At 40.9% G+C, this 21,345-nt stretch overlaps 1 protein-coding gene across 1 annotated transcript in view; it reads right to left on the reverse strand.

The window, feature by feature from the left end:
* epha8 (eph receptor A8) overlaps window positions 1–21,345 on the reverse strand; it is a 343,673-nt gene that overhangs the window by 82,500 nt on the left and 239,828 nt on the right. The window contains exons 7-8 of the mRNA XM_050038788.1: window positions 6,805–6,960; window positions 6,182–6,595 (exon numbers count right to left, since the gene is read on the reverse strand). Of these exons, the coding sequence (XP_049894745.1) occupies window positions 6,182–6,595; window positions 6,805–6,960 (570 nt within the window). The remainder of the gene's footprint in view (window positions 1–6,181; window positions 6,596–6,804; window positions 6,961–21,345) is intronic.

Genomic DNA, 21,345 nt, shown 5'->3' on the forward strand with positions numbered 1-21,345 from the left:
TATCTCACCATAGCAAGTTGGAAGAAGACATATTCTGCCATATAGGAAGAGGGGAGACTCTCTGGAATCTGGCAATATAAGAACCATGATGTTGGGACATTCTGTCACTTCACAGTTGTCCAAAACATGTGGTTTGTGCCAGGTGGACATGATTGCCAGTATTTTTTCATTATTGCAAGAAATTCCATTGACTCATTCACAAGTCAAAAATGTGTTTGAAGTCGATCGGATAAAATCTCTAGGACTAGTTCTTTAATTTATGAGCCCTGGAAATGGGCACAAAAGTGGCACAGGTAAATTCAAAATGGCGGACATCCTGTTGGGTTTGGAGCATGACTCCAAGAGGCTTTTTTGTACGTCTTAGAGTGTTACATCTGGGCGCTCTTAAGCCATCCTGGCACATCAAATCACAAAAACCACATCAGATAACAGAAAAGGGGGGCCTCTGATGTGTGTGCCACGTTTGGTGAGCATCCCTTGCCCCTTAAAAACATGTTCCTATTTTATGGCCAATAAGGCTTTGCCACGGTGACAGTGTTTGATATTGAGTATCATCATGGGATATAGGCCTAGTCAAGATGGCACCACCCAAGTGGCAGCTGGTTACAGTAGTTCCAACCCCCCTTCGTGGATGTGCAGTATGTGGTTCTGAGCGAAGCAGTGGCAAATGTGGCACCTTTCCTGATCTCATAATTACGAGATTTTATCTCGTAATTATGAGATCTTGTCTCATAATTACGAGATCTTTTCTCGTAATTACAAGATAAGGTGTATAATTTTTTTTTATCCAGTGAATGCAACGCGCTTCCGTAGAAAATAGTTCTGGGTCACGCAAGTTAGATCAAATGAAAAATCAGAATCAAATTTTAATCGTGGCACATTTTTTCGATTTGCTATTTTTGAGGTGACCGGTTTGTTTTTCTTATTTTTGATTTTATGCTCACATCAAAAATAGCAAATCGAAAAATGGGCCACGATTAAAATTTGATTTTGATTTTTCATTTGCTCCAACTTGCGTGACCCGGAACAGAAGCGCATTGTATTCACTGGATAAAAAAAAAACAAAAAACACCTACAACCTAACGTTACAGCAGCTTACAAGCATGCTGTGTCAATAAATCAGCTCAGACACTGTAAGAAATGTAGTATTTAGCCCAATAACAACATGCTACAGCAGTAATAACGTCAGCTTTAGTCAAATGGCTCTAGCTCTCCCGGTAAATGTCATACACTCTGGACACATTTTCCCTGTATGTTGACATGACAATGGCCGCGTTTCCCAGATCACTCTTAGCTTAAGAAGATCTTTTACTAAGAAGGAGTTGTAAGATCGAGCTGACCCACTCTTAACAGTAGGACTGCCAGTATTACAGCGCCCCTCCAAGCGCCACAACGGTCTGTCAGACCGTCATGTAACTTCATTGTCTGCCCGTGTGCTCAGAAGCACACAAAAATTTCCGAGAAGTTATGATGATTTTCATTTTTTGATTTTTGCTGAACTCCCTTATAAAAATACACTATTTAAAACATGCTTTGTTTGTAGGTGTAAGACAAGCAGCATGAATAATAGGTTTTAAATAAAATAACATTAGGAGCCACTGTTTAATTCAGCACCTATTTCGTAGGTAAATGTGGACTGGGGTTTCAATTCTCTGCTGATAAATGGCGAGTTACACTTATCAGGTAGTTTTACAAACTTTCATCGAAGAAAACTGGGATTCACGGATAATCTGCTGTTAAAGTGAATGGGGTGCTTCAGCTTTAGCAGCAGATGTTGGGCTGCAGGTCTTTCACAGACTTTCAAACACACGGCGCAAGAGACTTTTTTTTTTACAAGGGTGACGCCAAAGTAAAGCTGCATCCGTTTTCTGCTCACCCCAGACACTCTCCTCTCTCGCTGTAGGTAATACAAATCCATCCATTTTGCCCCAGACGTATCTGAAGTTAGCTAGCCAGATGCAAACAGTTGCAATTTTCTGGTTTATTTTTTCCTCGCGCTATGCCTCTCCTGAAGTCCTCTGTCTCCCCCCAGAGAAGGCTCGTCTCACACTTTGAAACACAGAGCTTTTTTTCTCAAGCCCCGCTCGCTTTCTGTGATGTTAGTTAAAAGCGGGACCTGTTTTACCTGCTTGCAGACGGAGGTTTGGTGCGGTGACAGTGGAGGAATCACTGAAAAGCCCATCTGCTCAGGTGTGCCAGTGCTGTACCTTGTAAATGGCGACTTGCTTGTTCCAGAAAGCGATTCCTATTTCAAACATCATTGGTGTAGACATTTGTCACTCAAACATGTCTGACCAATGGGGAAGCATCCGCCCACTGCAGGATGTTTGTGTCAAAATGATTCAATTAAAAAAAAAAAAAAAAACACTCCAAAACTTTTTTCACTTCAATCAAAAAAAAAAAAAAAATGTGTTCAAAAGATTTTTTTGGGGTCTCAATTTTATTTTTGCATTCAAACACTTTTTTTCTTTAATTGAAAATATATTTTTTGATTGAAGTGAATGTTTTTTGGTTGAAAATATTTCTTTTGATTGAAGTGATATTTTTTGGGATTGAATAATAATGACACAAATGTCCTACCCATAATATGGCCCAAACACAAAAAAGATGACTTCAATCAAAAAAAATATTTTCAATCAAATAATAACTCACTTCAATCAAAAAAAAATAAAATTTCAAGCAAAGAAAAAAAGTGTTCAAATGCAATTTTTTGGGCCTCAAATATTTTTTTGCATTCAAACACTATTTTTCTTTGATTAAAAATGTTTTTTTTTTTTTATTGAAGTGAAGGTTTTTTTTTGATTGAAAACATATTTTTTGATTGAAGCAACTTTTTGAATAATAAAGACACAAATTTGAGGTGGGTCTGATTAGCCTGTTAGAGGGACATCAATGAAAATAGTAATTTTCTGTTGCCAGTAGATAGTGCTATGACAGTGACTCAAATGTCCTGTGTAGATGTGTATGAGGCTGGACTGTTTCATACGTGTGAAATTTTGGAAAGATATGCCCATGTAGAGTTACAGCAATGTTTATCATCATGGCGAAATATCAAAATTCGCCACCAGGCCATGGCCACGCCCTTTGACAAAAACTTTCACAGTAAAGCATCATCAAGGTCTTATGACTGTGTTGACCAAGTTTGAGGTTGATAAGGTCAACTTTGTAGGAGATGTATATCAAAGTCTAAAACATGACACTTCCTGTTGCTAGTTGGGAATGCTTATTGATTACTAATTGTTGACATAATGTTCAGGATGGGACTGTCATCAATCCTGTGAAGTTTGGGGAAGATGTATGCTTGAGTTATAAACTTCTTGTTTTGTGGCTAGATCCCTAAGTTTGACGCTTTGCCACGGTCAAACAGATTGATGAAAATTCAAGCTTGTAATAACTTTTCTTCTTTAAGGTCTTTTGGTGGGACAGACCAAGGTTTGAATTTGATTGTATAAAACCTGTAGGACTAGTTCGTTAATTTAGGACCCCTGGAAATGGTGAAAAATACACCAAAATTGCACATTAACATGAAAATGGCCGACTTCCTGTTGGGTTTAGAGTATGGCTCCAAGAGGCTTTATTTGTACATCTTGGGCTGTTACATGTGTTTTCCAAGTTTCATACATGTAGGTGAAAGCAGCTTCGGGGGCTGCATTGTCGAAATTTAGTAGGGGGCGCTACTGAGCCAATTTTTGGCAAATGAGCACGAGACCTTGAAAATACCGCTTGGCGCTCAGGCCCTAATAATATGATAAAAATTCCTTCAATTTCAATAGGGTCCTCACACCGTGTAGTGCTCGGGCCCTAATAATTCCTTCAGTTTCAAGAGGGTCCTCGAAGCACGGGTGCTTGGGCCCTAATAATAAAACAGGACAAAACCAAAAGGGTTTCAGCCCTTCGGGCTTGAACCCCTAATAATTAAAGTTGCAAGCAGCGATGAATGAGCCCTCGCACCTCTGTACAACTCGGGTTCTGGCAGTACTCCGGCTGACATGGCACTTCATTTCTGTCAAAGTCAGACACTGCACGCAGGATTGAGATGGCATATAATTCATAAAGTGTGGGCACTGGAATGACCAGCACTGGAGAATGCATCAATAATTTGTCATGTTTTTGTACATCAAATATAGACCACACCATGTAAATTTCAGGTAAATAAGTGTCTGAAAAGATGTACTTCCTGTTGCCCGCAGTTGGCGCTATGTCTATGACTGAAAATTGTCACATAGATGTGTCCAGGGTGGGACTATATTCAAACATGTGAAGTGTGGTGCAGATTGGACCATTTTCTCCATAGTTAAAGCAATTTCGTGTTTCATGGTGAGACATCAAAACCTGATGCCACGTCACAGCAACACCATTCAATGCTAATCCTGGAGAATTCACTGATGATACATCTTGATACAAAACCTATGCCCTTGGAAGGCCCCCACCCACAGTAGGAGGCTGACAAACTGAAGCAGTGAACAACACCAACACTAGATCAGCTTTGAACCTGCTGACTCTTAGGACAGGTGAGCTGCCATGAAGGATGCACCAGCAACTGCAAGTCCTGCTCTCTTTTTGCATCATACTGTCACACAAGCTAGCTGTTTGATGCTCTCCAGATTCAGCAGATGAGGGGCATGGTGCTGAGGAATGTGGGGAAACAGACTCTGGGATGGACAGCAATCATCTCTGAGAGTTAAACCATTTAAAAAGTAGTTATAGACCCTTTTAGGGTCAGCTTCACAATGATGTCATTTTATTAGCTAGAGGCAAAATGCAACTTGCCACTACAGGGCTGTAGGCTACATAGGAGTCTTAAACTGTCATCTTGTTGTGTTACTGGGAACCAGAGTAAAAGGAGTCATGGCTCAAAATCCATATTGTATCGCATACCTGCCGTCATGGACTGTCAACAAAAATGAAGACTATTATGGTTAAATGTGATAAGATGAAAGGACCTAAAAAATGCCTGCGTATGCAACGCACACTTCATATCAGGTTAGGGAAAAAGTATTTACAGTTGCAGAAATGAATAACGTTATGTCTATTAAGGGTTATCAAGTCCACCTAATCAGAAATTGGTGAGGTATTAAGAGGAATATTGGATTTCTCTGTAACTCAAAATTTTTGGTGCATTAGCTAACATTAGCATTGATAGCAAAACAAACTGGAGGAAACCTTTCAGGTGTCATCCTCCTTTGTGAGATTGGCATAGTAATCAACTGCAAAGCCGGCCATCCCACTTTAAGCAATCCCTGCAAATCATCCATCCACTGAGTGAGAGAATACAGGACGTAAATTCAGTCTGATGCTCTACACTAAAATGAGAGCCCTGTTGGTTGAAGAAATGGACTGTTATATTTCTACATTAATTAACGAACGGTGAAGTTAATCACACATTCACTCCACTCAGCACTCTGCTGCTCCATCTCCCCAGACAGAGTGCCCAGAGTATGCTCTGCGAGACTGAGGTGCTCTGGAAAACTGAATGGTAAATTCTGATAGCACTACAAATTTACAAACAGTCCAGTTATTGCCAGAGTGCGCTCCGGCACTTGGAATGAATATCTCAAAATTCACCACTCACATCATCTTCCTCCATTGTCTAAAAAAGCCAGCAGCTTGTTGGCTAGTTGCAAGCCAATAGCTAGCGCTAGCTAATGTCTGGGGGGAATTGTTTTGCCTTCAGCTAAGCCCCGCCCACCAGAAAAAGTTTCATTGTTTTCTAATAGTAAAAGGGTCTCTACTACTGGAACACTGCTAAGAAAACAGTTAAATCTGCAGTAACAATTTTTTTTAAATATCACCTTTTAATTCGATATGGACTAAGTCATAAGCAAACAGATGCTTCTGGCCAGCTGGCAAGTGTAAGTCCAATATCTCTCTTTTAGCTCTGTTTTGGTATCCACCAACTCCTGAAGGAAATATGTGGCTCTTTAGCTGCCACCAGCCACTACATTCGCCAGCTAATCTCCAGCTGTAACTTGTTTGGTGCTGAACAGGTAGTGTAGAGTGAGTTTTTAGAGCTTTTTCTCTGAAAAAATCTGCTGCTGTGGTTGTATTTCCAGAAACAGTGGAAACAGAAGCAGAGTCAGGACAAATTATTTTATGGGCTAAAAGTTCCATAAAGGACCTGCATATGCCATGCACCAAAGCCTTTATAACGTTAATTGTATGTCATTGTTCCGAACCCTACCTGCCTGGTTTGTTGTGATATTGACCAAGGCATAAGGGGATGGCTCGCTGCTCAGGTGCGTCACTGCATTTGTGGCCAGAAGGCGGAAGGAGTAGTTGGTGTGAGCCACCAGGTTGAGCACTGTCACCCAGGGCTCCATCAACCCGCTTTGGCGGGGAACGAATCGGACTGCTGCACTACCCAAACGTTCCACCATCCCTCCGACTCCGACACTGGTCCCTCCGCCTGTCTTCCCTCCACCAGAACCTCCCGGAGAGGATGAGCAGTCCTCACAAGGCCCTCCTGAGCATTTCAGACACAACACACTGTACTGCAGGTCACTGCGACCTCCAGTATCCAGAGGGCGATCCCACTCTAAATTCACAGACGTCCCATTGACTGAGGAAATGACATTCACTGGAGCAGATGGAGGGCCTGGAGAAGAGGAAGGTGGATTTGTGAGTTGATTCACAGGTTTGGTCACTGTCTAAAAAAGTAAATTTGATTTTTGAGGCATAGATAAGTTTGGCACATTCCGTAGTTTCTATGTGTTGTGGGTGTATATGAATGTGTGCATATGTCTTTGCACTACTTGGAGATGCTCTTGCTTGTGGAACTGGGTGATCTTGTGTGTTTGTGCTTACGGGAGCATGGAGCTGCTGGCGGGTCATCTGCCGCTCGATAGTAGTTGGAGTCGCAGGGGCAGGAGAGGGCGGCTCTGGTCTCTGAGTGGCTGTGTTGAGGACATTTACCACACAGGCCATCGCCTGCCACCGGCTTATAGAAACCCACCTCACAGGCTGCAGAGAGAGAGAGAGAGAGGGAGAGAGAGTGAGAGAGAGAGAGAATAAATAGAGTAAATAGAGACTTTGCAGGGAAGGGCTCTGCACTGCCATAATAACTCAGACCATGATAAAATTGAGACAGAGTGCAGCCAGAAAGGCATGAATCACACTGCTATAGCAAGCTGTGCATATCAACTCTGCTTCAACTTTTTCAAAACTGTGTCATCTCCTCCAAAGCCTTCATTTTAGGACATAACCCCCTCCTCGCCCCACTCCTCCACATCTTTGTATAATTACAGGCCTTGTAACCGTAGAGACCGTGGAGCAGGGGAGATGAAAGTCATACTTCTCTCTGCTCAGATTTGGGCTGAAAAGGCTCTGCACTGTTGATACTCCCAGTGAGACCCTCAAAATCCAGACCGTGTTTCAACCTCATTCAGCTCCTCTGATACATATTCACTTTTAACTCTGCACTGATTAATAATGTAGGGGGTTCTGATAAATATATTCTCTTTCCAGGCGGTTAATAGGCTTCTGCTATGGTAAATGGGGCAGGGGTAAACCACGGATACACTCTGAAAGCAGTAGCAGACACCGTCATGCTCATGTTTGCTCTTCCTCACAGGGTAATTTATGTTTCCCCAGAATGCTGAGTGTTAGTTTACAGATGCAGTGTTTTCCTAACCTCTCCTTGTTAACTTTATAGAGGGCCATTTTAGGTGCTTAGACTTCAAAGGTGCTGAAAGAGCCATGAAATTGGATAACCAACATGAGTGAAACTATAACAAAGTGAATAGTTAAAATGTATTCTGGATTACTGACTGAGACATTTTTAGAAAAAGGGAGGAAAAAGAATGAAACCCTCTCATGCTTGTACCAGAAAAGTACACATACAAATTGTAACCATGGCTGTACAGAAACACACAGACACACACTGTGGATGTGTATTGTCACCATATGATTAGATTTTTAATGATTTTCCCTCTTGGCATTTGTGTCTTACTGAGGTAATTTTGTGTCTTTTTGGTTGTTTTGTGTCTCTTTGTAGTTGTTATAAATCTCTTTATGGTTGTTTTGTGACTTTTTGTGTCATTTTGTGTTTTCCTGAGGCAATTCTGTGTCTGTTTTGGTTGTTTTGTGTCTCTTTGTGGTTTTGTGTCTCTTTGTGTAATTGTGTGTCTTACTGGGGTAATTCTATGTCTTTTTTGTTTTTGTGCCCCTTTGTAGTCATCATGTATCACTTTGTGGTTTTTTGTCTCTTTCACTCATTTTATATTTTACTTGGATAATTTTGTGTCTGTTTTATGTCTTCTTGTGGTTATTTTGTGTCTCCTGCTGTCATTTCACATCCCATTGAGATAATTTTGTGTTTATTTTGGCTCTGTCTTTTTGTGGTTTGTGGTCATTTCAGTCTCCTCCTGATCTGTGCATGTTTACTTAGGTGCCATTTTGCAAGTGAAGGCCAGGGGGCTACCCTGACACTTTGGGCCCCTGGGGCTGTGCCCAGTAAGGCCATTCAGTAATCTATCCATTCAGGCTTCCCACCTGCAAACACCACCAGTTATGTTTACTGTAGTGACCAGCGACCCTGGTGTATAGAACTGTATAAAGCTGAAATAGAAATGAAAATGGAAAAGAAAGATAAACAGTGTGGGTGGCTAAAAACACTGCATTCTTTGCCTCCAAAATTAAAAATTCATTGGATGCTGTGGGGAAAAAGCAAAGGAAAAAAACTCTAATCTACTGCACAATCTGAGGCAAACCATAATCTATAATGTCAGAAGAGGCAAAAAAAAGGACTTAACTGTAATGCACAAGTTGAAGTAGCTGATGGGTTTGTATTTCACTGGAGTTGTAACCAGTACGATTTCAGGTGACAAATAGAAGTCATTGATTCATTGATAAACTTCTTTTGGTCAAACATCCCTGTCACAATTTTTCTTTGGGATGTGACACAACTAGAAGCCGCCAACTTACAAATATAAAGCCACAACAGGGGTTGAGATGGGCTTTGGTCAATTGTCATCTGTTTTGTATGTTAAAGTATATCTGTTCCTTATGTGATCAATTACAAATAACAATGTGTTCAACAAATAACAACCGCAAATACCATTGTATACTTAACGTATAGGCTATTTATGCAACACATGCTCACTCTGACCTCATCACATGTCGACTTTTGGTCATGGATCGCAGCCTGTTACATGCATTTTCTCTTTTCAAAATACACTTCTGTTTTCACAGCAAACATAGTTTGCATACAGTCTCTTTCAAAATAAACACACTGGGCTCTAGTTTCGCAGACCGGGCGCGGCGGAGGCGCAGCGCACCTGCGCTTCGCCAACTGGGTGTGGCCAGGCGGACTTTGTAAGTTTGGCACACCGTGCGCCCTGGCGCAGCTACTCCTCTATCCCACCTCCGTCCCTCCTACCGGCGCAAGTCGGAAAGAGGGAGGAGAGAAGGCGTGGAGTGGGTTTTACACACATCACACCAATCAAATGAGCCCCTCTCCTCGCCCTTAAATGCGCCGCGCGAAGGCGTAATGAGAGTTTACTCAATTCGCCATGGCAGAAGAGAGCAGCAGCGTCAGACGGCCAAACTTCTCCCAGGAGGAAACTGATGTTTTGGTCCGGGAGGTCCAAGCTCGCAGTGTCCGAATATACGGAACTGCGAGCAGACCTCCACGGGCTGATGATGCAAAGGTAGCCTGGGAGGAGGTCACCACAATTGTAAATCAATGTTGCGTTTCTCTCGTGCGCGCGCGCTCTCTCTTTCTCTCTCGCAGTCTCACTCTGTTTCTTTTCTTTTGACTTTTCTAAGATGACAGATGCTGAATATATACTCCCTATCTGATGCTGTGGCTGTTTGTGGTTGGCTGAGAGGGATGTGAACTCATTAGTTTGCAGCTGTGTTAATCAAATCAGGTTGGGTTTCCATTACGCGTGCCAAACGGTGCCAATCCCCTTTGATCTGACATCAGATGTGAGGGGACAGTCGATATAGAGATACATTTATGTGCTGATTGCAGATAGTTGCATTGAATAGTGTTTTTTTTTGGGTATTTATTGCATCATTAATGTGCCTGATATTCTGGTTGGGTATTTATTGCATCATTAATGTGCCTGATATTCTGGAAACCTGCCTGTGAGGTTTTGGTGATACGTGTGTGCGCACTGTCCGCCAGTCAGCCAAACTTCGGCATACACCGGCTGCGCTCCACCTGCGTTGACAGTAGACCTGGTTTCAGTTGGCAAGCTTTTAGCGCACCTTCGGCGAAGCCTTTTGGCATGAAACTGTCACTGCGCCAAGCTGGATCTGTCGACACCTCCCCCTGCTGCGCCACCACACCCATCTCAGCGCACCTTGGTCTGCCAAACTACCAAATTGAGCGCGCCTCGGGTTGTGCTGCTCGAAACTAGCTCTGCGTGGGGTTCGCCACCCTGCGCTGCGCCGGGAAACTAGAGCCCACTATGTTAGTACAGCACTGCAAATTTTTTTCCTACAATAACAAAAGTACGTGGTTGGGTTTAGGAAAAAAAGAACAGGGTTTGGCCCTACAATCTTACGGGAAGCGAAAACCAGCCAGTCGGTGGTTGTTAGACCCATCCATCAACCACCCCTCCCACCTGCCCTACTCACTCTTTCACCTCCTTAACTTTCACTGTGGTCCACTTGCATTTCCCCCTGATGCTGCCAGGCACTCTTTCATGATAACGGTGACCGGCCATATATCGTGCCATCATGAAAGGATAGCTTTTTTTGTCAGTGTCTGATGCTGGAAGTCACTGACCAAGCACTGGTATGCGACAACTTCAGAGTGAGACCAGACTGATTTATCCAACCCTAAAATTGTTTAGGTTACATTGTATTGCACCTTCTCAAACCTCTACAAGAGTCTCTTTTAAGATAATTACTTGGACCTTTTAGATTTTTTTTTATGGTCACTCTAGAGAACTGACTTTCACTATACAGATTGTTTTATATAGACGGTTTGTTAAACAAACATTCCTGTGTAGACAGTGGAAAGTTTATAGTCATTAACTGACATCTGAGTTAGGGATTTGACATTGAAGTGTTTAGAGCCAGTTATGGTTCCAATACAAGGGTGTTAAAAAAATGGATGGTCATTTTTTTTTAAATCCTACTTTTCATTTGTGATAATGATTACGACTTTTATGCAACACTGCATGTACAACAGCCCCCCCTCTCCACACATCCCTCCACGACTTGGGGTCTGCCCATTGGTCCGACATCCCATTGTTCCAACCATGTTAAACCCATTGTTCCGAAGTCCGTTCCGAAATCATCATGATGCTCTGTGGTTAAGGTCTGGTTAGGTTTAGGCACNCTCTCTATGACACTTGTATCTCGACCAGTAGCCTACTTTTGTTGCGTTGCTGATCCTCTATGGTACACAAATACAGTATAGCCTACTATAATCACATATCGGAACAACGGGATGTCGGACTAATGAGAGGTTGGAACAATGCTACGGCACCCACGACTTATGGTTGTCAGCTTCACTTCTCCCAGCCTGTCCTGTCTGCTGTCAATATGTGGTTTTAATAAGAGTGAGAAAAACATGTAGATGTGGACAGAGAAGGAGATGTAGAGAGACACTATGCTCCTTGTTGTGTGTTTGTCCTATGAATGCTCTCACTCCTTATACAACCCCAACAGTGCATCAATTAGTGGGCCTAGATTATCAGTGTTACAAAAGACCAACATAAGATTTCTGTGAGAAAGTAAGGACAATGAAAGGCTGCAAAGTTTAAACACACACAGACACACACACCGCATTTTATCCAACTCTATTACTTACTGACAAAGTTTAAATTTACTTTAATTTCACAGATAAGAAAAAAATAAATTGTGAAGACAATGAAGCCCCCATACAATGGCATTTTAAGTCTTGTGTGTGATTTATCCTGTGTGTAGAGGCAAGCTGTGCTAACTGCAAGGCTAATTTATGCAATGTAAAATGGCATAGGCTTGTGCTAATAACATTAGCATTTTGTCTTTGGGGGACAACATGTTTAGTATAAGATTATTGTTTTGTCTGTGAGCCTTGTAAGTTGTAATGGAGCTGAAATTTGTGATGTTACCTTTGTTAAATTTTTCTGTTGCTCCTGGATTCATATAAGGAAATTTCTGCTAGTCACTATATAGGCTAATTATACAGAGTAAAATGCCATAGGCTTTTGCTGATAACATTAGCATGTTATATTTGTGGGGAAAACCTGTCTAGTATAAGACTTTTGTCTTGTCTGTGAACCTTGTGGGTTATTGTGAAGCCGATTTGTGTACTCGTGTTTGAAATTGTAGCTATCAAGCCATGTTTCATATGTTTTAGGTGTGTTAATCAGACTTTACAGCACTTCACAGAAGCCCCACCATTCACTGGTGTTATGGAGGTTTAACTGGAGAGGGTTAAGGTTACAAGTATAAATGCTCACAACAGCAAAGGCCTGGTGTGTTGGCTGTAAGCTCTGCAGAGCACAACAATAAATCCACCTTTAGATGTCCTTTAGCATTATTACTCACTGCTAATAGCAGCTGTTGGGGGCTAGCTAGTTAAATCTGAGAGACACTTTTGTTGATCTGGAAACTATGTCCTATGTTGCTCCGCTCTTTGAACACAACAGACATTTTATATTCTAAATCATACAGTTTCTTGGCAATTTCATCAGTTCCCTCCCAAGTTATTCCTCGCTCAGTTTACTCTTTCAGATGACATAAGCTGTATCTATTTGAATTTAGGTTTTGATTTCTGAACATGCATACATGGAACACACACATGGTTAGAATCAGTTTGACATCTTCTCTTTAAAATTCTGGACTTTCTCCACAAGTTGTACAGATTTTCTTTTGGCTGCGTTTGGTGATTAGAGTTGTATCTAACTTAAACCTCAGTTCAGTCAGACAACTCACATTTCAATGTTTATTTCAACAGTAGAACATAGTTAGAGTTTGGCGTCTGGACTCCGGCTTCATCACGTCCCGCAGATATTTTCTCCCCTAGCCGGAGCCTGCAGGCGGATGCTTAGGTGGAGGTGGGGCTGAAAGAGGGAGCAGTGGTGCAGGGCAGCAGCGGCATAGACAATGCAAAGGGGGAGCTGGGAAGATTTTGCAGCTTAAATATTTTTCAAATTTAGAGGGTGTGTTTGTAGATGACATATGGGGAGTTACAAAGTAACGCGTTAGAGTACTTTGATTCGTTTTTGCAGTAACGAGAAACCTAACGCGTTAGTTTGCTGTTTGAGTAATCAAATACTTAAGTACATTTTCAAACAAGACATCAGTTACTTCCGTTACTTTTAGAACGCTGGTCCTTCAGCTCCGAAACAGCAACGGCTGTCGTTTGGTTCTAATAACGGAGATAACGTTAAACCTATCAGTCTGAAAGAAGCCACGGAGCTTGTGGCTCGCTACGTGGTCGGAGAAATGCTGCCGTTGTCTACGGTGGAGTCTAAATAGGTGGAGTAGGACTCGCTGACAGACATATTTCAGACTCAGGACTTGCATTATGCCTGGTACACGCTACACGCTGGTACTCACCAATTATCCCCGGTCGTCTTTCACGGCGTGTGTGATGTCATCGGGTTATTCTTGTCCTATTTTTATTACTTTCACTATTATTTGAGTCACTGTGTCTGTTCATGTGCCAGCCGACATGTTGTTGTAGTCACCTAAAAGCGTCAGCAGATGGCAGGAGCTACATTTGAAGCGCCATACGTAAACTGTCAAGCTACTGTATCTTCCACAGGAAGTTCTGACAAATGTTTCAGAATAAAAGCCTATTTAGAAAATGGAGGGATTCTCTCAGCCGAGGTTATAAGGGGCTTTTAATTTGAAACAAGTGTTGAGTTTGAAATGACGGTGCGATATGTTAACTTTACAAAGACAACGGAGCGGATAAAAAGTAAATATATAAACACACAGAGGGATTAATAAATAACGGACCGTCTATAATGTAGTTTGTTTCAAATGAAGCTGGGAGCCTCTGCAGTTGTGGTGAGTAAAAGCCCCGCCGCTATTTGTTAATGTTATTACTTTATGTCCGACCGTGAGGATGTACCATTGTTTGCTAGCTTGATGCTAATGACAGTAACGTTAACTCAGCGGGTTGACAAAGTGCCTCTGCTGTTTCACACCATCATTTCCCCCTTTTACTCTGTGTGGTAACATCCCTAGAGGAAATATTAAAAACGCTGGGGTGTTGTTGTCATACAGTTGTCTACGGCAGCAGATCGTTCTGTGTTTCTACTGGTCAAAGTGACGGCTGTGATGGGAGAATTGGATCTCAGTGAAGGGCAAGTGGTCCATAACTTTAATTTTGGAGACAAAAAAATGTAGGCTTAGCGCCCTGTGGTCCATTGCCCAATAGGAAATGTAGAATACTCAAAATTACTTTAAAAGTGCTTGAGTTACTTTTCTCAGGGAGTAACGTTGGAAGTACTTTTAAAGTACTTGAGTTACTTTACTCAGGCAGTAACTCAGTAAAGTAACTGGTTACTTTTTTAAAAAGTAACGCAGTAACGTACTTTGATTACTTTTAAAGTAACCCTTACCCAACACTGGTGGTGAGTCGGTGAGACCTGTGTTATTTCCCGGTTTGTATGTTCATATGTGTAACTCTCAAGACACTCTAAAAAAGGGAGGAGTTTTCTCACTAGTTCATAAACACTTTTGATTAAAAACCCACCGTGGAAAAATATATTTGATGCAGATTATTTTTACTGCAGGGCATCTTAAAATGGCCCTTTTTATAATACCAGATTCTATTCAGAATTTAATTTAGCTATCTTCAGTACCACATGGTAAGGCTTTGGTATATCTGCTGTTACCAACACAGTGTAATATGAGTGTAAATGTCCTAATCTTTGAGCGACATCAAAGGATATTGAGTCTTTAGTTGATTTGCATTCAGTATACAGGGTTTGCAGCATAAGCAACCAAGACTTAACTGAACCTCTCAGAATGTGCAACACACGCACCTGCACAAGTACTGATAATGTAAAACAAGGAGCAGATGCTCGGATATGTACATACGAACACACACACTACAGTATGTGTATCACTATAGATAAACACTGGGAGAAATGGTGCTCTTCTTTTTCACTGTCAGGGCCCCCACATGTGCCAGAAACTATTTCTATTTGCAGTATTTATCCCAGACTGTTTTCTCTTCCTCTTTTTTATCCTGTTAATCCCTCCATCCCTTGATGTTTCTTGTGAAGCCCCTGAGTTGAAAAGCAGGTCACGATAAACATCGGAACAGCTCGTTCATCAAGGAGAGAGGCGGCGAGTGCTTTGAAGTCTCTGACAGATTCACCAGGAGTTCTACACACACTCACACATATACACACACACTCACACACATATACACACACAAACACAAACACAAACACACACACACACACACACACACACACACACACACGCACACATACACATGCAAAGGTTATGATAATGCAAAATACACACAAACATACACGCAGTGTGTCTAATGGAGCCACAGTAACCACACGCAACACAAATTTATCAACACATAGGTGAATATGCAAAGGCAGAGGGAAGGTGCTCTGTGTCAAGACCGGCTGCGATAACCTTTCACTTCACTTCTGATGCTCTACTCATTTAGTACTCTGGATAGAGACAAATATTTAGAATTAAATAAAAGAATGTATCATCATCATCAGGAGATGAGTAGAGAGACAGAAATAAGCAAAGTAATTAACAGGAAGCATGACGATAATGGATTCTGATGTGTTGCCTGACAAGCCAATCTTTATTCTAAGATCATTTTCCTGATATTTCCCTCATATTTCATACAATATATTTAAAAGAAATGTTTGCAGCATCTGATGTCAATAAATCATATATTGTTAGAGACCTTTTTGAAATGGATGAGAAGGATCAGCAATATTGGCAGAAGAAAATGTTGTCACTAGAAACTAAATTTGAATAATTTATATTTGAATTTGAATTGCTCAACTTCAATAATTGCATCAAAAAACAGAATTTCAGTCACATAATTTGATGATATGTGGTGTTTAATTGAATATTTGCTTTAAAAACTAAACCTGAATCTGAATCGAGTCCATCAAAGTTATTTGTTTGGAACTGAATTCCAATAAACCTGAAACATGATGTAGTATGAAATTGAATTAGGCTTGAGGAGATGTCGTCACAACACCGCGCCCCACCCCCTTTGGACCCCCTTCCGCCATTTTGAAAGCATACCGCCAGAACCGGCTTGTTGTGATCACAAGTTATTGTGTTCCCGATGCGATCAATACCAGAGATGGGGACTCGAGTCATTGTGACTTGGACTCGAGTCGACTCGAGTCGCTGTTTTGATGACTTGTGACTTGACTTGACAAAAAATAAAAGACTTGAGACTTGACTCGGACTTGGAAGTTAAAGACTCGGGACTTGACTTGAGACACGATGACTTGAATGACTTGAGTGATCACAACAACCTCCTCTGTTCACAACACAAACCTCGTAAGGGTTGACGTTATTTATTTATTTTAGTTTTTCTAAATACCTCTGTCTGGTGCTGGCAGTAAGTTTTTCTTTAGATGGAATATTTTCTTTTACTTTATTTTTCTTCATTTTTCATTATTTCCCTTATTTTCTCGAAATGTTTCCATCGAAAACTTATTTCCCATCCGGTGTCTCTGCATCGCCCATGGCAACCCATAGCATTAGCTCTCGAAATGGCGGATGGGCCGAAACAGTCACATGACTCTTCAAGCCTAATTCAGTTTGTACTGTCCAACTGGTGTCTTCTTTAACCATAAGTTGACAGCCAACCAAACTCCAAATAATCAGCAGGAGAGTCAGGATGGAGCTCACTGAGCACCACTTTACTTTAGACTTGTAGCATGCTGATACATCAAGGGGTAAAACTGCAATAATAACAAAATACAGATTGCATTAGGCTTACTAAAGTAACTATATAATGCAAGGAATCACTAAGGAAATAGCTAGTCCAACAGCTAAGTACTTGGAATCATCTACTATTTACATCAACTAGATCGCCTCTGCAACAAATTCTTCATGAAACAGAAAGATAAACTTGTAAATAATAAGTCTAAAATTTACAGGCAATGCTTGCAATGGCAGAATCAGAGGATTACAACGGATGATGTAGGCTACGCCATGCTTGGCTGCTTGCATGTTTAAACATAGGCTACTAGCTGCGTCTCACTTCCTGTTTTTCCACATAAGCAAAACACTCGCGATAAAACACAACATCTCGCCAGAAGGTGGCGCCAAACAACCAAACACACAGAACACTGCCTGGAGGGCAGAACACAGTTGCTCTGGAACAAAAAAATTAACCAGGGTCCCCACGCTACGCGTCAGCTCAGAACACAGGTGCTGGTGCATTCACTGCCAGCCTGGTGACAAGGAAGATCATGTTTCGGTCCTGAGGTGCTACTTACAGTAACATAACAAGTTTATATGACTCCACCGCTGTCTGTATCTGCTGCGCTGCACGCACTGAGGGCTCAGCCCTGCAGCGCTGAGAAAGAGCAGAGACGGCGACAATATTAAACTTTTTATTCATTGGATTAAAATGTGCTATATTGTGATATGTATCGTTATCGGGATATGAAATGACCTATATTAGGATATGAGATTTTGGTCATATCGCCCAGCCCTAATTTACTGTATTATTTGGACCTCTCTCATCTAATAGAGAAGACATGGCATCGCTTGGCATGCGAAGCAAGCGCCGCAGACATCACCACCAAAGCCCCTTTCTGAGCCAGGGAAAACCCTGTTAACTCTCCATATATCCCCACATTCAGGTCTCACAATTGAAATTACATTTGCTGAGACCATAGACTGTATAAAATAATGGATGTAGCTACCATGACATCACTCATGGGATTGTGAACTCCCATTTTTAAGACCTCAAGTTCAGCATTTTAGCCGTTGCCATCCTGTTTTTTTTTTTTGGAGTCAGAAGTGATCACATTTGGATGAGAGGAGCGAGGTGTAAATCTGACTGAGAAGCCGAGGAAACTATGAGCAGACAGCCCGTCACTCAAAGTGGCCACGCCATCAATTATAAAAAAATATTCAAACCTTGATAAAATATAAACAGTTAAACAAAAATGTACATATCCCCTGTACAGTTGTCATGAATGTTGAAATTAGCTAAGGCGACCAAAACTGTTTTTTGTACCAGGCTGTAAACATGTTTATTTCTGCTGTAAATTTGGGCATTTTAACATGGGGGTCTATGGGGATTGACCAAGGCATTCTCATCTGAACTCTTCGAATATCGCCACTATACAGTATAAGTGACTTTTCATGTCTCCCTGTGATGTGCAAGGTATCCTTCTGTGTCTGTTGTTGATTTTCCTGGATGCCATTTCAATTTTATGCCTGTTACATGCATTGTGTCTTTTCAAAATACAATTCTTGCATACAGTTTTTTTCAAAATAAATTGACAGTATTAGTAAAACACCTTGTATTTATGTTTATTTCCTTGTGCAACACAAGCACATGGTTAGGTTTAGAAAAAACATCACGGTTTAGCTCAACATTCACACGGGAAGCGTCTGGGGAAAGTCTGGGGTTTGCAGGACCCATTCATCTACCCTGCCGCCTGCCATACAGGGACTTTCCAGTTCTTATATGACGTTGTTACTGGTGGCGTTACAAAGTGCTGCCAACCGGTGTGTTTAATAATGCCATGAAAGATAGCTTTGTGCATTGGAATCTTATGCAGACATCCACTTACATAGCTGGAAGTTGATGACTTCGGTTGGTGGTCGCTGTGTCAACAACTGCTGCCACCCTGTACATATTATACGGCCACAAAAGATGCCTTTGTGTCAGTTTCTTACGCCCAGATCACTGACAAAGCGGCGGTATGTTATGACTTCGGAATGAGAACGGACTGGACTGGCTGACCTCTGGAGCCTCAAGTGGCTGTTTTACTCTTCTCCCACCATTGACAAGACTTTCCGTCATTTATGACAAAACGCTTCCCCACCATTGATGAGATATTCCCTCAATCTGTGTTTTTACTGTTACAAGATGGGGGACACTGTTACACATAGAAATAGAACAGCACTGCTGTGTCCAAAAATGAACAAAGAAGATCCGCTGGAAACCAGATGTTGTTCACGGAAATGTAGCAGCTTGTAAACTGCACAAAAAAGCTGCTACCGCTGGAAAGGTTTATGGTTGAGATGTTGATTGACTCAGACTCCGATAATTCCTGTTTTGATCTACATTCTGAATCCAATTTGGACGAAGATGCAAACGACTTTGGTAGGACGAATTGGGATCTCCTTGACAGTGACACATGGACAAGACGACCACAGAGAAGAGGGAGACAACAGAACACTGAATAATCACAGAACATAGCAACGTGTTCCGCTATACCTCACAGAGACTATTATTTTCATCTTTTATTATTACTATATTATAATAATAATTATTTTTATTATTCTTATTTTTCATTCATACAGTTCAAACTGATGTAAGGAAATGAGAAAAACATGTGAAATTGATTTTATACTTGAAAATTCCGTTTTTTGACACATCTTTTTGTCCGAAATGTTATTTTTTATGAAAATGCACAAATTCAAGTGTTGATTAAAAAATAAATGCAATAAGATAGAATAAAAAAAAAAAAAAATGGTGTGTGTGTAAAAACAGAAGGTCTCCTTTTTAGTTTCATGTATATACTGTTTACATATTTATGGAACAAATTATTCTATGGGTCTTGAAAGATTAATGAATATGATTGAAAATGCTGGCGGTGGCTGGCAACTTAATAATAATACTTTGGAGTGGAAAGTGTAAAAGAACTGCAGCTTTTGCCACTTCCATGTTGGATTCATTCTTCAGCCCTGGAGGTTGCTGCTTGACTGACACACACATCCAGTGGTTGAGGAGGAGCAATCAAGTGCAGATTGACAAAACTCCTTTTCATGTAGTATTGCAGTCCGCTATCATCTGTTTCATTCAAAACAGATTGAAACAAAAGTATCTGAGGGGAGGGCACTGGGCAGGCAGAACAGGACCTGGTTACTTGAACTGCCAAAACATTTAAAGCTGTACTAGGCAGGATATATATACACCTCAAAACTTGAAGTGAGTGCATTTCGTCCCACACAAACTGAGCCAGAACTTGGAAAGTTTCTATATCAACTTTGGATTATCAGTGTACAATGCTGCACAATGCTGAGTTATTTTTTTGCATTCACAAATCATTCGTAATCAGGAGTTCCCACTGATGTTATCCACACTGACAGTCAGTAAATAATGCAAACAGTGGCTCTGTATGTATTTCAAAGACATTTTACAGATGTCTCTTGCCTGTAAGACCTGCTACTGGTTAAAAACTATATTTGGACTTCACTACTTTGTTCCTTTTCGAGGATGAAGAGAGGCTGTGCAAATCCTGCCCAAACCTGCTACAGTAGATCAGTGCTGACACTCCTCTCTCCCCCTACTTATACCATAGTATGCTATAAAAAAATATTATAGTAAAAATTTTTTTAAAGAGGCCTTCTTTTGATCCCACACAGCAAGATCATTTTACTCATCATAGGCAGTACTCCTCAGCCTGTGAAATCAGGTGTAAAATGTTTTCCTTGAAAAAGAAAAACTACCCTGATGATGTGTAAATGGTTATTTCTTCAGATTTGAACAGAAAGTCTGCTTTACTGTGTAATCCGGATTCATGAAAAAGACATAGGTGTTTAAAAAGGCAAGGAGGATATAATGAAAGATGCTACTGCGGTGTCGGATTCAGTGTTTTTGAAGTTGGATCCTTAAAAACATCCTTTTTTTTTAAGTTTTCAGCCTAAAAGAAGTATATCAATAAGGCAGGTCCTACAGTATCACCTAATACTATCTAATACTAATACTAATACTATCACCTAATAAACCTAATAAGTGAAATTTTCTTTTTCTTTTTTGTTTTCTTCTTTTGTTAAAGATTATTTTTGGGAGATTTTTTGCCTTTAATGAACAGGACCTGCGACCGCTGCAGCGAGGCATCACCTCTATACATGGGGCACTACCGACGCCCCATAAGTGAAATTACAGTGTGCAATGCACAGTGTGCAACAGATCAACACATAACATTTTAACAATTGTATGACCATGTGTAGCAAAAAGTGATTGTCTTAGAACAGAATTTGAAAACATCATTTGTTACACTTTACAGGGAAGATGGTTAAAGGGCCAGTGTGTAATATTTGGCATGGTTTATTGTCAAATCTGAATCTGAATATTCTACCCATTAATATGTTTATATAAGTGTATAATCGCTATAAAATAAAATTCGTTTGGTTTTCGTAGCCTTATAATTATGCTTTTATATATATATATATATATATAGCAAGGGCCTTGCT

This window comes from Epinephelus moara, chromosome 24 (genome assembly GCF_006386435.1).
Source record: "Epinephelus moara isolate mb chromosome 24, YSFRI_EMoa_1.0, whole genome shotgun sequence".
Classification (NCBI taxonomy): Eukaryota; Metazoa; Chordata; class Actinopteri; order Perciformes; family Serranidae; genus Epinephelus; species Epinephelus moara.